At 52.4% G+C, this 15571-nt stretch overlaps 1 protein-coding gene across 3 annotated transcripts in view; it reads left to right on the top strand.

Annotated features, from left to right (window-relative positions):
• CSMD2 (CUB and Sushi multiple domains 2) overlaps positions 1 to 15571 on the top strand; it is a 297274-nt gene that overhangs the window by 256436 nt on the left and 25267 nt on the right. For all 3 annotated transcript variants that reach the window (XM_063355710.1, XM_063355709.1, XM_063355711.1), the window contains 8 exons: positions 293 to 481; positions 5780 to 5965; positions 6270 to 6464; positions 7724 to 7897; positions 8268 to 8441; positions 11193 to 11366; positions 12194 to 12382; positions 14929 to 15102. In XM_063355710.1, the coding sequence (XP_063211780.1) occupies positions 293 to 481; positions 5780 to 5965; positions 6270 to 6464; positions 7724 to 7897; positions 8268 to 8441; positions 11193 to 11366; positions 12194 to 12382; positions 14929 to 15102 (1455 nt within the window). The remainder of the gene's footprint in view (positions 1 to 292; positions 482 to 5779; positions 5966 to 6269; positions 6465 to 7723; positions 7898 to 8267; positions 8442 to 11192; positions 11367 to 12193; positions 12383 to 14928; positions 15103 to 15571) is intronic.

The raw sequence follows: 15571 nt of genomic DNA, 5'->3' as shown, positions 1-15571 counted from the left end.
GGGCTGAGAACTTGCCAGTGTGTCATAAATAAATAATGCCTTTACTCAGTAAATGAATTAAGTAATAATTAATTATCAGAAATTAGTCTTTATTTCTAGAGCCGAGTGAAACTTGGATAGTAGCCCTGCACTTTCCCCCTTTTAACTTCGTATTTCTCCATCAGTTGTTCTCTATTTTTTGTACAGCCTTAGGTTGTGGCAAGCACGGTGTAATTCCTGAGAACGGGAAGGGGATTTGTCCTGGTACTGCCCTCCCAGTGACTGATTTATTGCCTCCCACCCTTCTCTCCAGCTCCTTACTGTAGCCTCCCGCAGCCGCCGGCCCACGGGCTGATCCTCAGCCAGACGGGTCTGCACCCCGGCAGCACGGTCCGCTTTGGCTGCGACACGGGCTACCGTCTGGTTGGCCACAGCACCACCACCTGCGCCCAGCACCCTCAGGGCTACTTCCACTGGAACGAAGCCATCCCCCTCTGCCAAGGTGAGAGCGGGCAAACGTATCCTTGCGAGGACCTGGGGGTCCTGGGAAAGACGGAGGAAAACACGGGAAAAATAAAATCCTGTTGCAATTCCCCCAATTCCCTACTGAGAACGGGCTTTGGGCTGCAGGTGGGCAGTGAGGGTGCTCCTCTTGTATCCACGTCTTTGGGAACAGATGAGCGAGGAGGGAAGGGAGTAGCTGTTTGGGAGCGTTTGGGTGGGGGAGAAAAAAAAGCGCCTGTGCAAAGGCTGCTGCTGTAGCAATGTTTGAACTCTCAGTAAAGGCATGGCCAAGCCTCGGTTAAGTCTGGGAGAAGCTGTTGCCTGGAAAAATCTGGAAAAGCTGTCAGTAGCACGGGTCCCACTGGGTTTGGGTAACTAGAATTTCCTTTGGTATTTCTGGAAGTGCTGTCTTAGGTCTGCGCGTGTCAGTGGGGGACGAGGAATTTTTTTAGGATTCAGATGGTGCCCGGTTTCTCTTGGCTTCATATAAGATTTAGGCATGTAGTTGTTCTTTCCACATTTCCTCCTAATTAACCGTAATCTTTGTGACAGATCATACTTAGCACATGGCTCCTTCCAGGCGGGGGGCGGCGGGGAGGACAGGGCAGTGTGCCCCGGGGGGGCTGCGCTTCTGCGCCGGTTTGTCTCCCTCCCCCTGTTCACTTTCTGATTGCACCTTTTTCTCGCTCCGCCAATCATCCCTGTTCCTTTGTGTTGATAAAATGCCCATCTTTATTCTGATGAAGCCTTTCAGTGTCTTTGAACATTCATCCGTGTTCCAAGGGGACCGAGCACTGGGGATTAATATTGCATTGACTTCCCTGGAAACTATCCAGAGAACAGAGACAGCGTAGGCAAAATCTCATTGCGGCGTCTGCATTTGTTGTCCAGTCCAAGCCGTAAGGAAAAGCAGGATTATTTAGTGTGGGAAGTGTCAAAGAGCCTTGAAAAAAAAATCTCTTCTGTGCTCCTATATCACTTAGTCCCTTTGGAAATCGCCCAGGGGTGCAAACAGCGCTGCCTCTACAGGGAGGGTTTGTGCTGCGGGTGCTTACGTCCATGGGGAGCCCTCGCAAGGCTGTATTTATTTAAGGGTGAGTGGAAAGCAGTAAAGCAACCCCAGCGACGCAGTGGCATTGGCAAGGTGGCGCGGGGAGACGGAGCCCGAGCTCCGATAGTGATTTAGCGTCTGCGGTAACGCGGATGGGGGCAAACGCCGAGCGCTGGAACCAGCAGATGAACCGCGCAGCAAGACCGGCAGGCGCGAGGGGCTGTCATGGCAACTGTGCCTCCTGAATCCTAAGCCCAGCGTAAGGAATTTCTCTGATGCACTGCATCTTTTTTGAGGAAAATCGTGTCATGAAGAGTAGGTAGAAATGCTGCTAAGTCTTTCCTGCCCTGGTGTGCTGGAATGGCACCTGAGCCGCGTGTTCAGCTCCAAAATCTGTGTTTACTTCCAAGAGGTGTAATGGTGTGTGGGGAGTGGATTTTAAACAGGGAGGTGGGGAGGAGGTAGAGAGAGGATGTGTGGGGAGGCTGGGGGGGGATGTACTCGGATGAGGACTCCCCCGACAGCAGTGATTCAAAGCAGAAACCAGTCCCTGAGCGCTGGTGCCCAGGCCACCAGGGAGGGAGTCAGAGCCATGACTTGTCACTACCTGGCCTAGGAACAGGGGGTCCTGCAATGTTGCTGAGCGCCCCAGGTCTGCGGGAGCAGGAATTCCCATGGGAGCCAGGCGGGAAGCACTAACCCCATCTCCTGGGGGAGTCTGGACAAGCTCCCACCCCACGTGTGACGTGTCCAGAGCTTGGTAGGCACAACCTGTGGTGCCACTCCATGGCAGTCACCAACAGAGAAAGAACTGGGAGGCCAATTCATAGCGTTTCAGGTAGGCTCCTGTTCCGATTTCCCCTTTGGAGAGGTGCCTGTGTCCCCGCTGACCGCACAGATCAGGATCCTGGTGCTGGATGTCCCTCTGGAAGAGCCTGTCTCTGTCCCGTGAGGAGGAGAGCTTCCTGGTGACGTTAGATCCTGAGGCTGAAATAGCCCCTTTGGGAAAGTCACCTCCTCTCTCTGTTTCTCCCCGTATTGACATCAGGAATCCTAATACTGGCCCATGGCGATCAAGTGCCCTGAGATGGCTGCGGGAGGTGAGTGAGCGGCAGCGATTCATGGCGGAGCAGCTCCCCCCCCTGGCCTCCAGCAGCCGATAGCCAGGGCTGGCTCCGCTCTTCTTGCCCGCTTCAGCTACAGAAAATCCAGCATCCTTTTTTTTTCCCCTTTTACATCGCTCTCCAAGCCAACTGGCAACCTCTTGTTTTGGGCTGTACTCAATTTCTCATCCTTTCTGGTGGCCAGGACCACATGGCAGAGGTTTGGGAACTCAATCCGTAACACTGCATAAATCGCTCACACAATCAGCTGCCTTCGGAGGAGGGGAACTGGGGTGCCCGTAAACACATGGTCTAGTTAACAAATGACATTTCCCACAGCTCCCTTCTGCCAGCGCATAATCCTCTTCCCCTTCCCCATCCCCTCTGAATAATCTTTACTACGTGCTCTGTCCTAGGTGACATTTATGGAAACAGCAGAGAATATTCTGCAGGGAACAGTCTTGCGTTGGCACAGTGGGGGAGAACACAAGATGATCTAATACGCCTTTTCGGTCTCTGCTGCCTATTTTTAAGCTGCTTTGTTTTTGGAATCCCAGCTGCAGATTTGCTTTCATAGCCTCTGTCCCTTTTCCTAGCACATCATCTCCCTGCAGACTGAGTTTCTGTACCTCTGAACCCCCGTTAAGTGCTCCTTCTCCTCTTTCCCTGGACCACACTCTCCCCAGGGCTCTCCTGGCCGAATGCTGGGTCGCTTTCCCCTGCAACATCCCCTGTCTTTCATCTCCTCTGCTTCTGGTGCGTTGCAGTGCCCACAATTTGAGCCTCAGAAATGCTCTTTGGAGCAGATGGCAAGTTTATTGCCACCCCGAAAATCAACCTTCTCTGCTTCATGGGGAGAATAAAACCTTACTAATACCACATTCTGCTCAAGGACGCCGGATTCGCAGGGAAGAAATGATGCTGCCACGGGTGCAGGGCAGCAGAGATCGAGCCCCAGGTGGCTCTCCCGCTCTGATTCTTCTTCATGCTGTAGCCCGACCATCTGCAGGTGAAGAGGGTTACATTTTTGTGTTATTTTTGGTGGCTCAATGAGCTTTTTAGTTACCTGCATCTGTCCCAGAAGTGTTATTGCTAACTGTGGTATCAGGGCAAGGCTCATGCAATGGAAAGACTCTAAACGATCAGAGAGGCAGAAGAAGGGAGCTCGCTGGGAGGCAGGAGGAGGCAGCGGCAGGTCATCCTTCCCTTGCGCAGGGAAACGAAGGCAAGTGGCAGCTCAGCCTCGCCGACCTGGAGCGGGGCTGGCCCTGGTCTCTCCTCACTCCTGCTGTCCCTCCCCAGCGGTCCCTCTGCCTCCGTTTCCTGGTGGCAAATAGAGGTGGTGGGTTTTGGCGAAGCATCAGGCTGCCGGAGAGAACTGGAGAGAGAAAGGAGGAGGCTTTGCTGGGGGCAGGGCAAGGGAAGAGGGTCAGCTTTCTCACCAGCCTCTTTGGTTGGATGCAACATCAGAAAGTAATGATGAGAGAACCGCCAGGTGGAAGGGAAAGGGTAGGGCTTTCCAGGTTCCCCTCTTCTTTTGCCTCAGAAGGAAATTGGTATTCAGCGTGGCTGCTTGTCTAGACACACAGCCTTGTAGAGAGATTCGCCAAGCTCCTTAGCTCGATGAAGTGACATACGTGTGATTATCATTTCAACCAGGGATATGCCTGATCGTGCTAATACGAGCCTGCTGAATTACTCACACCTATTAGCAATACCAGCATCTGCAAGGTGCTGAGTAATTGTGCTCCAGGCTGGGGCTCCGGCCGACGCATGTAGCAGAAGTGGGATGAAAGTCTCTTGGACCTTGAGTGGTAGAAGGTTCCAGTGGTTGTGCTGATGCTGTGCACAACAAGTTTGGTCTCTCCTTTTTAGTGCTCAGTGGGGTTCGTGTCACCAGAAGGTGACTGTTCTAAGGTTGCTGATTTTCTAACCCTTGTTTGCGTGCACAGGGAATAACAGGAAGGTGAAAGCTATTGAAGTATCAGCATGTGGCTCAGGAGACATCAGCTCAGTCTCCAGTTCATGCATTAGCTGACTGGGAGCAGCTCGAGCTACTCCAGGACGGAATGGATTTGCTTTAGAGCGTTTTCAAAATGCGGACAATTAGGTTTTGCCTCCGAATCAGTGCTTGCTAGCAGGCTCTGCTCGTCTCGGTGCTCCGCAGAGGCTGTTGGCCGCCACGCTGGGTGGTGGCCTCGCAGCAGCTTTGCAGGTCCCAGGCTGCTCTTCCCCCTTGTCATCCCGTGCCTGCACAGATGGGTGGGCTTCCCCCAGAGCCAGGACTCAGGAGAGGGATGGGAACCCGCGCGCTGGGTTTGGAGGCAGGTCTGGGTTTGGTTTCCCAGCTCTTCCCAAAACTGATGGAGAAAAACACGGCTTGGAGTGACAGACTCCCAGCGCTGGTTTTCCCAGCAGCAGGGAAGAGTGGAACAGGAATCAAACAGGGTCTTCCGAACCTCTCGCAGCATAAATGAACGTGGTGCCGGTCTGTCTGTATTTGGCTGTTGCTCGTGTTTCTGTGACCTGCCTGTCCCCTTTCTGCCCTGTTTGGCAGCAGAAGGGAGGATCTCGGCGGGAATGGTGCAGAGCATCTTCTCCGAGGAGCTGCCATCTTGAGCAGCTACTTGGCATTGTGCCTGCTTATCAGTTTTTCCCCTGATTTCCCCCTCTTACCTCCTCAGCTGTAATGCTAAATTTAGCCTTCCTTCTTCCACAACGTAATTACACAATTTGCTGCCTTATGCAATCCAGAAGTGCTGCTGGAAAGGGGTTTCAGGTTGTTGCTGCTGTGGGATGTAAATACAAAACGTTATTGCTACCTAATCCTTTGTCTCTGTGTGAAAACTTTGCATTTTGTGTTACAGATATTGTAGGAAGTACGAGCCAGAGTCTCTTCCAGTAGAAATTGGTATTCAGCATTGGCTTTGCTGTTACCGCTGATAGACAGGAGTTGAAAATCTGATCCTCTCTGAAAGCGGGCGTTCACTGCAGCTCCTGGGGTTCAACAGGGTGCTGGAGCTTTTAGCAAATAGGAGGGCTTGGGATCTGGGCTTTCAGCTCACTTACCGCAAAGCCGTGATAAAATTGTAAGCTGACTTATTTCTCTGATGTGTTTTTTTGCCCCCCTCCTCCTTCCCAGCTCTCTCCTGCGGAGTTCCCAGAGCCCCGAAGAACGGCGTTGTCTTTGGCAAGGAGTACACGGTGGGAACCAAAGCCGTGTACCACTGCAACCAGGGCTTCCAGCTGCCGCCCGGGGAGGAGCCCAGCGCCGAGTGCCTGCAGGCTGGGCAGTGGAGTAACGGCAACCAGCCCCCGCAGTGCCTGGGTGAGTGTTTCCAGCCCACGGGGGATTTTGGAAGTCCCTTGGGTGATGTCTTCCAGCTCTAGCATGGCCAGCTCTCCCTCACAGGTGCGGTATTTGGGACACCGGGTTTCTAATCCTGCATAACCTGGGTCCGGTGTCCCCTCCCACGGTGTCTCACTTTCCCGCCTGTAAAACAGAGGTGCTAGCGCTGGCCCCTCGTTACAGAGACTGCACACTTGCTGAAACGCCCTGAAGTGGAGTTAAACACCTATTAACGTCTCTCTGTCTCGTTTCTTTTCCCCAACTCACCACGTCTGGTTTTTAGCTGTCACCTGTCCCGATATCAACAGCATTGCGGTTGAGCACGGTCGGTGGCGGCTGACCTACGAGATCCAGTACCACTACAACGCCCAGCTCATGCTCATCTGCGACCCCGGGTACTACTACACTGGCCAGCGGGTCATCAGGTGCCAAGCCAACGGGACATGGAGCATCGGCGAACCGATGCCCACCTGTAAAAGTAAGAGCAGCGGAGGTCGGGAGCGGGGCTGGGGCAAACGGCTCTGATACAAGAGAGTTTGGGTGCGGGGAGAGGTCATCTCCTGCTCCGATTCTGGGTTTAATCTAAACAGTTCTGCAGGAGCTGGAGCACGTGAGCTCATCTGTTGCTGTCGGGTCCCAGCAGCTCGGCTGTCACCGGGGCCAGAAGCTCTGAAGTTTGCTTTTAAGAAAGAAAATAAAAAATTCTGATTTAAAACCTAACCTCTTCCAATTTTATGCAAACGCCACGTTTACGAGGGTAACGGTGTCACCTGTAAATCAAAAAACGCTCTTGGCAAAGCAGCAGCTCGCTCAGTCATTCTGACATGATTGCTGTGCTTCGGATCTTTTCTTTTGTCAAAGGTGGAGGTTTTTTTCTCTCTAAGTGCAGATAGAGCCAGAAAAATTTGTCCTACAGAATGGCAGCTTTCACTTCCCTCCTGCCTCCCTTTGTTTCTAGAGATGCACCTGCCGACTTCGGTGACAGATGTAGTTTTACCCCTGCTAGTTCTTCAGCCAGATCTGGGAGCGTGAGCCTGACCTCGTTTTATTTCTTCGGCGTTATTGCCACCTAAATTCAAATGACAGGATCTTGGCAATGCACTAAGGTCAGCAGCACCCAGCGTGAGGCTCTTGCTTTCTTGCTGAGTGCGAAAGCTCCGGCGGCTTTGCGGATCTTTACGGTAGATAGAATAAAGCGCTGGAGCTTGTGGCTGGGAGCTGCGTTTGCGGGGGCTCCTGGCCGGGCTCCCGCGGTGCCCTGCGAAGGGCTCTCGGCTGGGTGTCCTCCGTGGCTCTGACCCCACCTCAGCTCTGTCCTGCAAGTCACGGTGTCGGAAGCAGCTGGGTGTCACTTTCTAGTTGGAAATTTGGGGCCATTTTGTGGCTTTTCTGGAAGTCAGGCTTGCCAGCTGTACCTAGCAATGCGTTAATAATAGAAATATTCCTGCGTTAAAACCAGGAAATCACAGGAAGTGTGAAAAACTTCTGTAGTTTCTTCCTAGCCAGTCTTATCTTTAGTATTTCCCTCGTGTCCTGAAGCACAAATATTAATAGCACTTGTATTTGTCACCTCATGTAACACAGCTCTGAATTGTTGTTATTGGCCATTTAATAATCTTTCCTCCTCATTTCTGACTCCAAGAACAGCTTGTGGCGGTAAGCCTCACGGAGCGTATTTCTTTAAAAAAGGCATCTCCCTGCCTGTTCTCGCATACTGTCCTTGGGGATCTCTTGCAGTTATCTCGTGCGGGGACCTGCCGACTCCGCCGAACGGGAACAAGATCGGCACGCTGACCAGCTACGGGGCCACCGCCATCTTCTCCTGCAACACTGGCTACACCCTGGTGGGGTCCCGCGTGCGGGAGTGCATGGCCAACGGCCTCTGGAGCGGAGCAGAAGTCAGGTGTCTGGGTAGGTGTGGAGCACCCGCGATGTGGCAGGGAAGGACTCCTGATTGCGTTTCAGGAGGGAAACGGAATTTTAGCTACTGATTCAAGAGGGAACCCGAGCGAGGACTCGGTGCGACTGAAGCGGTAGGGGTTTAAGTAGATATAAAAAGGAAGCAGGCTTTGATTCCTGACTGCTCAGTGGATGTGTGAGGTGTTTTTGAGACTGGAGAGGAGAGCTTTAACATAGATAAGTTGTTTCTACTGCTGCTCTGGTTTTATTTATGGCCGCCGAGACCCGAAGTCAGGCCCACCAGGGAGTGGGGGTGGCGTGCGGTGCCCTCAGGAGGGGCAGGCGCGAGCTCTGGGTGATTCCCCTTGTCCCCCTCCTGCAGCGGGGCACTGCGGCGTTCCCAGCCCCATCGTCAACGGGCAGATCAACGGGGAGAACTACAACTACCGCGGCAGCGTGGTGTACCAGTGCAACCCCGGGTTCCGCCTCATCGGGATGTCCGTGCGGATCTGCCAGCAGGATCACCGCTGGTCTGGGAAGACGCCTGTCTGTGTGCGTAAGTATGTGGTCGGATTCCGTTAGCCCTGGTGACGGCCAGAGGACAGGAGCACGTGTAAAGACCCTTGTTCCGTTCGCACACCTGGGCCGCGTACGGTGGCGTCACACCCACAGGGTGCGTGTGGTGCACGAGCGTCCCCGGGGTTCACGCGGGAGAGAGCTGAGGTCTGGCAGGAGCGGCAGCGCCGCAATTTTGGCTGCTTCGCTTCTTCCCTCTGCTTCGTTAAATTCCACTTTTCTGTGGTGCTTTTCATATGCTGAGTTTTGAGCAACCTGGTTTAGCAGAAGGTGTCTCTGCCCATGGCAGGGGAGTTGGAACTAGGTGGTCTTTAAGGTCCCTTCCAACTCTAACCAATGGATGATTCTATGGATTTCTAACGGATGAGCGCAGTCGAGGTGCGGTTTCTGAGGAGACCGGCCTTCATGGGGGTGCGGGGAGCTCAAAGGCAGACATAGCCCTGCCAACACACCACAGTTGTCACCATCTTTGAGACTGACCCAGACAGTCCTTCTCCTCTGATCCACCTTCACAATCACCTTGTGCAACCTGCGCATTTATCTTTCCAGTAAATAAGCTAATTAAGTAAGTCTGTAGAGCTCTAAGGTGTTAATAAGTTTAAGCATCTTCTTGTCAATGGACAGTGTGTTTCATATCGTGATTCTCCAGTTGTTTGCTTCCAGTCCCTCCTGTCTGGTTTAGAGCTTTCTGTGCTGAGGCACAATAATAACGGCAAGGTAGGAAGTAAAGAATGACCTATAAATCAAAGAATATGCAGATTCCAGCCTGAAAATAAGAAACAGACTTAAGCTGTCGAGGTTAGCAGAGACTCCAAAATTCAGAGGATGTCTGGGATTCTGCATGAGCTTTCTAGGAAAGGAATTATTGGAAAGGCTGTCCGTGGGTCTGTAGGTAGGTTTGAATTACCTTCATACCTGAGGAGAAAGTTTTGATTCACTGTTACCTGCCGAGTGTGTACGTACTAACCGTGGATCAGGAAATCATATTGATAGACGTCCTCTTGCTGTCAGGCAGATTAATGGAAACGCAGGGTTTTCTTCTAAACATCCGTTTTTGTGGCTCATCTCGTTTCTTTTGGGAGGGACCAAACCCGCTAGAACAAAGCAGCTGAGCGTTGCTCATCTGTACGCGTCTGCCCGCGGAGCCAGTACAGCGCCGGTTCCTGTGCCGTGCCCTTTGTGCCGGCTTCGGGCTCGGGCGCCTGGAAGCCCACCAGGCTTTTGTGCAGAGACCTGTAGAGGCGTCTCACGTGCAGAAATTGGCCTTGAAGTTATTGCACTGCGTTAGGCCTTAGGGATAACATAAATTTAATGTCGTTAAAGCAGAGCACAGTTGGGCGCTGAAAATAGATGCATTGAGGCTTTATTGCTCCTGAAGCAGCTCAGGGCACCGTGTGCGTTAGCACATTATAATTTCCTATTGTCCTGATATTCTCTCTTTAAACCTGCAGCAGGTGCTTCCTCTGTGTGAACGGGTCTTTGATCCATGCCAACTGTGGGCAGCCTTTTTTTTTCTGGGACAGAATCCATCACCTGTTTCAAAACATGGATAATCATATCCAGAAGTACCTCAGAGAGCCCGACATCTGCTTCCTGCAGCACTGGAAGGCTCTCTGGCTTCATACGTTTTAGACCTGTACCTGTCACCAGCTTGCATAAGGAATGAACTCCCGTCCCTGTGGTAGAGTCCAGCCCTGGCAGTCAAACCCGTTATGGATCTTCTGTGGGAATTTCATCTTCCCCTTTAGCTTCTGGCTTTGGCGGCTGTACAGCTAAACCGCTGGACTTCCACTGGTGGACCATTACCCTGTTTCAGCGTGACGATGATCAATATTGCTTTGTCCTCAGCTGTCGGAAGATGTCACGTTCCTTAGGCAGCCAGAAGTCGCTGTATGGCGGATCCTGACGTTTCTTTCGCGCAGCGGAACTCGCTGCTGTTCTCAAAGCAAAGGTCTGCAGGCTTCCCTCGCAGCAGGGGCTGCGTCCTCCCCGCGTCACCCCCCCTGCCCCGGCGCCAGCGGAGCGGCACGGGAAAAAGCACTTTGAATCTGAGGGTTGTGTGTGCTCACTGCTGCTCCAGCCTTCGCCTCAGGCTGCGACCCTTCAGCCCTTCGCCTCGCCGCTGGCCTGAGCTAACAGCAGCCACAGGAACAAGAACTACACAAAACCCCTCATTTCAGGGATTTAGAAAGAAAGGTTTCCCCCTGAAGTTTTTCCCAACTTAAAGCAGGAAGATTTAAGCTTTCTAGGCCATATGCTAGAAACCTGATTTTTCTCATATGTTTCCTCTCTTTTAACTATCCCTGCAGGTGTTACTTTATACTGCAGCGAGCGTACGTCTGACTTGCACCTGGGAGAGGGAGGGAAACATCAGGTTTCATGACTGAGCGCGTGATGCCCAGGGTAATGTAAGGCAATAGATTAATAGCAGTAGATGGGATTTTTGAAGAGGAGCTCTAGGGATTTATGGTATAAGTCAGGAGGATGCTGGCACTCAGCTGCTTGGAGAGCGGTTCAGAGAATTTCTTATGCCAGTAAAATGAACAAAGGTACCATGCTCTCAATTTGATTGAGTATTTCAACAGAGCTGGCCACAAATCTTTGAAGTTAGGGCTGGTTTGAGGGTTGATTTGGGTTTTTTTTTATAGTCTCCTTCCTTGGGAACTTCTTCCAATGGATAATCCCCTCTCTCCCAGGCAAAAAAAGTAACCCCTCTGATTTCTAATTGCAGCCATCACTTGCGGCCACCCTGGCAACCCTGCCAATGGCTTGACCCAAGGGAGTCAGTTCAATCTGAACGACGTGGCCAAGTTTGTGTGCAACACTGGGTACCGCCTGGAAGGAGCATCGCAGTCCCAGTGCTTGGCCAACGGCCAGTGGAGCAGCACCCTGCCCGCCTGCCGCGGTGAGTCCCCCGCCTCCGCCCCCTCCGGGCAAAGCAGACTTGGCTGCATCTTCCTCCTTGGGTACTGCGGGTTCCTAAAATCCAGCTTGAGGCTGGATTAAATTCATGTAAACCAAATCTCTGAGCGGTTCCTCAGGAAGGTACAAGCGACGTTTGAAGGCCAAGGGCTGGGTAAATCTCATGCAACAAACCTGATTTTCCCTTTGGCTTCACTCGAAGCTGTTAGTGGTCCCTGCCCAGCCCTGAATCCTCCAAGGCATTGAAGTGTGTGTTGTAGGTGGGGAGGACACAAGAAAATGTCAGTCCAGACCCTTAGTAGAGGTTGTCCTGGTAGCCCTGGCCAGTTTACTCGAAGCAAATGCTGCAGTCTTTGTGCAGAGCCCTTTCTTCTGGGCTGCCCTGCTTCCATGGGCATTAGCGCTTGAGTTCACTTATCAGATTCCCCCCCCGCCCCACACTCCCTCCCTCTGTACTCCCTTAGTCCACTATCTCTGTCCATACTGTTGCTGTGTGGCTCAAGACATCGGTTCTTCTCAACTGGCCAATGTAAGTGCCGTTTTGGGGCCAGAGAGCGAGATTCTGCTGCCCAGCCTCGCGTGGCAGCGCGACAGCCTGCGGGATCACCTCTGCTCTCTCTATTTTTCCTTTTCATAAGGATTTTTTTCCTCTTTCTGCCCCAAAGAGTCTTTAAAAAAGAAATCAAAAACCCCTTAAATTGTGGAATGTGTGATTTGCTATTTTTTCCCCTTTTTCTGCTCATCTTTGGAGAATCCTGTGTTCTTCGTTACACTCTTTGTTTTGTATTTGTTTTTGTTGTTTGTTTGCAGTCGTAAACTGTACTGACCCCGGGCACCTGGAAAACAGCATCCGTCAAGTGCAGCCAAGTGGTCCTCACAGATTCAGCTTTGGAACAACTGTCTCATATCAGTGCAGCCATGGATATTACTTATTGGGTACACATGTCCTTACCTGTCAGGGGGATGGCACTTGGGACCGTGCCCTCCCACAGTGTCTTTGTAAGTTCTTCAGAATATAATACCCATCCACCCCAGGTTTCCATCCCATGTAGTTCTCAGCTGAATGGTCATGTAAAAACTCTGGATCCAAAGCCCTTTGTAATCCATGGGAATCATTCCATCAGCTTCACTGGCCTCTGGATCCTGCCCACAGGTGGAAAATAAGTGGTCTGAGGAGAGAAATCCTGTAAGACAGGGAGGGTTTCCCTCTGCAGGGGAGGGCAGCTCCCGCTGAGTTTACTGGTTCCGTGCAGCTCCAGCAGAAGTATTGCAGGTGGAGGAGGGCGGCAGAACTTCTGCAATCCAGATCTTCTGAGGAAGGAGCGTGCAATTAGCCTGAGTGAGGACAGAGCACATTTAGCACCGCTCAGGCGTGGCTGAGTTTTCATACACCCACTCGTCCCCGCGGCTCTGGGCGGGGGAAGCAACAGTGCGGCGGTGAAATAAATGCAGCCTTTATTCTGCTCAACGCAGGTGCTAAAGAGGATTTGCTTCCTGGCCCTTACTCTTAAGTTTTTCCCCCTTTCTTAGAGTATTCTGGCCCTTTCTGCCACTGCAGTTTGCGGAGGGAATTGGGGGGTTCCGGGTGATGGTTTGGCTGAAGGAGTGGGTCCAGCAGTGTAGCAGTCCAGCAGTACCTAGTCCAGGAGATCGCCGTCCGTGCGTTGTACGAAGGGTGTCAGCGGTGGGGTCCCTGTCCGACACTGGGGAAACCAAGATCCAGGTGTATTTGGAGCTGACGCAGGGCTGCCCGCTGGGCTGGGGGCAGAGGCAGGGGCAGGCCAACCCCAGCACAGGCGGTGTGTCCTTTTGGCAGCTGTCATCTCCTGTCACCTGGCCTAATGAGTCGCCAAAGCAGTCAGAAATGGAGCTCCTTAAGTTCAAATCGGCTGAGCTGTTCCAAAGCCATGATTGTTTCTTCTTTTTTTTGTATTATCCTTTGACACCTAGTCATGAAAAGTAGTTTTCGGCACATTTTCCTTTCCTTTTGTTAGCAGCATGCCACCTTCTCGCCTTTGCAGCACCCTGCACAGGCCATGGGGAATTGACAAGTGACAACTGCGTGTTACTGCGGCCACAGGGGCTCCGGAGGGTAGTTATCTTTTAAAACCCGGGAGCCTAATATCTCAGGCTCCTGGTCCACAGCTTTACAGCTAAGTAAAAGGGATCTCCTTCTTTAAAGTGTTGGGCATCCCTTGGCTTGGAGGATTTGTGGGCATTCTCAAAACTTTGGAAACTCAGGTCGGTTTTACGACTGGTTATCTGGATTCATGGCCTTCATAGTTCAAAGGAAAAAAGGCAGAGATTTTTGCATGCCTTAGTTTTCTGCGTGTGGAACTTAAGGTGTGCTCAGTGCTGAAACCCATACCCCTTTAAAGTGTTTATAACTGGGTACCTAAAGTCCCTAGGTGTTTTCTAAACCATAAATTAAGAAGGTTGATGCCAGACAGGCTTGGGTTGTCTCATGCCTGTTTCTGAGGAGAGGGTGAAACCGAGCTGATCCCCTTTCAGGGGTGGGAGAGTGACTCCGATAAGTGAAGTACTGAGGAGCAGAGCCTAGTGCATCAGAAGAAACAGTCTTCACACGGTGTACATAAATCCTTTAAAAACCTCGATACCGCCACAGGTTTTGAGCTTAGCTGAGTCTGCTGGAGTATCTGTTATTAAATTGTTAGTTACAGTGTGAGTTCAAGGATTAGCTATCAAACCCATTTCCTTGCAAAGCGTCCTTGGTTTTAGTCACAGCTCTGCACCAGTATATTTCAACGCCCACGTGCCCAGACATACGCGTGCTGTCCTTTTTATTGAAACGTACATCATGTTTTCCACCTAATGCCAGCATTGGTATTTTTAGACTCGAGCGGAGGGAGAGAAGATATCAGTTACGGACGCTTTCCTTCAGAAAGCGAGCGGTGCGTGGTCTTTACGCTGGGCATCCTCATCCGGAGCTGTCTGATAGCCCCTGGATCTGTCAGGGTATTTGTCAGCAGCCTCCCTGTCCCCACTCTGATTCCTAAGCTAAAGTAAACCTATTAATTATTGTTAGCGGTGGTTTTTTACTGGCAATGGTCGAGTGAGCAGTGCTCAGAATCTGCCGGGGTGATTTGCTCAGGTGTGACACGGCATCGATTGCAGCTCGGTGTCGCAGGACCTGGCGCCACGGGAGGTGGGGGGGGGGGGGGGGGTGAGGCTCTGCCTGGAAATATTCATGTTGAAGAAGGGAGGAGTTTGCCAAGCAACCTGCAAAATGCCTGTCAGTGTCAGGACAAGGCGTTTGTGCACAAACCCCTGGCAGTTCTTATAGAACCAGCTCACGTTCCCTGGAAGGAGAGTGCGGGAAGGCCTGCTGTGCCACACCTGCACCGTGGCATGAGCCACCGGGCATTTGGTGGCCTCTGGGGCAGACAAGTAGGTTTAAGCTGACGAGGTCCCACGCAGCGACCTCAAACACACCGTACTCTGCTGTGTACCTGCTGCGTCTGCCGGTGAACGAGCGTCAGGGGCAGCTCCCTCGTGGCTGAAGCCGTTGCATCTGTCTCTTACAGTGGTCTCTTGTGGCCACCCCGGCTCCCCGCCCCACGCACACATCTCGGGGGACAAGTACACCGTCGGCTCCGTGGTCCGGTACAGCTGCCTGGGGAAGCGGACTCTGATCGGCAACTCCACTCGCATGTGCCAGCTGGACGGGCGCTGGAGCGGGTCCCTGCCCCACTGCTCAGGTGAGGGGGGCTTCGGGAAGGAGGGGATGGGGCAGTGCCGTCCTCCACTACCCCTTTTTTACCCTGCGAGGGGGCAGCCCGATGTGCTTTGCTGAGCTGGAGAAATGCACGTGCTACAGAGGGAGGTTGTGGAAGGCTCTGAAAATCACTGCCCTCGCGGCTCTCCAGTCTCCTGCAACTTGGATGAGAAGCGCTGGCAGAGAGCAAAGCGCTCAGCTTGCAAGACGAGAAATAAATCACTGCAGCAAATGTTTGTGGTAGGAGGTGTGCTGCAGCCTGCTGCTTTACAGTGTTCTCCATGCGGAGTCTGTACGGGATGAACGTGTCTTAGGCAAAATCAGGTCCTTGCATCCTCTCCACAGCATCTGACCCCACGTTTCTCATGCATTCCAATAAAGAAGCCCACATGGCCCCTTTCCAGGGCCTGACATCTGCTGTTACGGCAGCACAGCAGTCCCGGGTCTGCACA

The sequence above is a fragment of the Chroicocephalus ridibundus genome, chromosome 19 (assembly GCF_963924245.1).
Source record: "Chroicocephalus ridibundus chromosome 19, bChrRid1.1, whole genome shotgun sequence".
Taxonomy (NCBI): Eukaryota; Metazoa; Chordata; class Aves; order Charadriiformes; family Laridae; genus Chroicocephalus; species Chroicocephalus ridibundus.
Note: the sequence above shows the minus strand (reverse complement) of the source record. Positions and strands in the feature narration are given on the sequence as shown.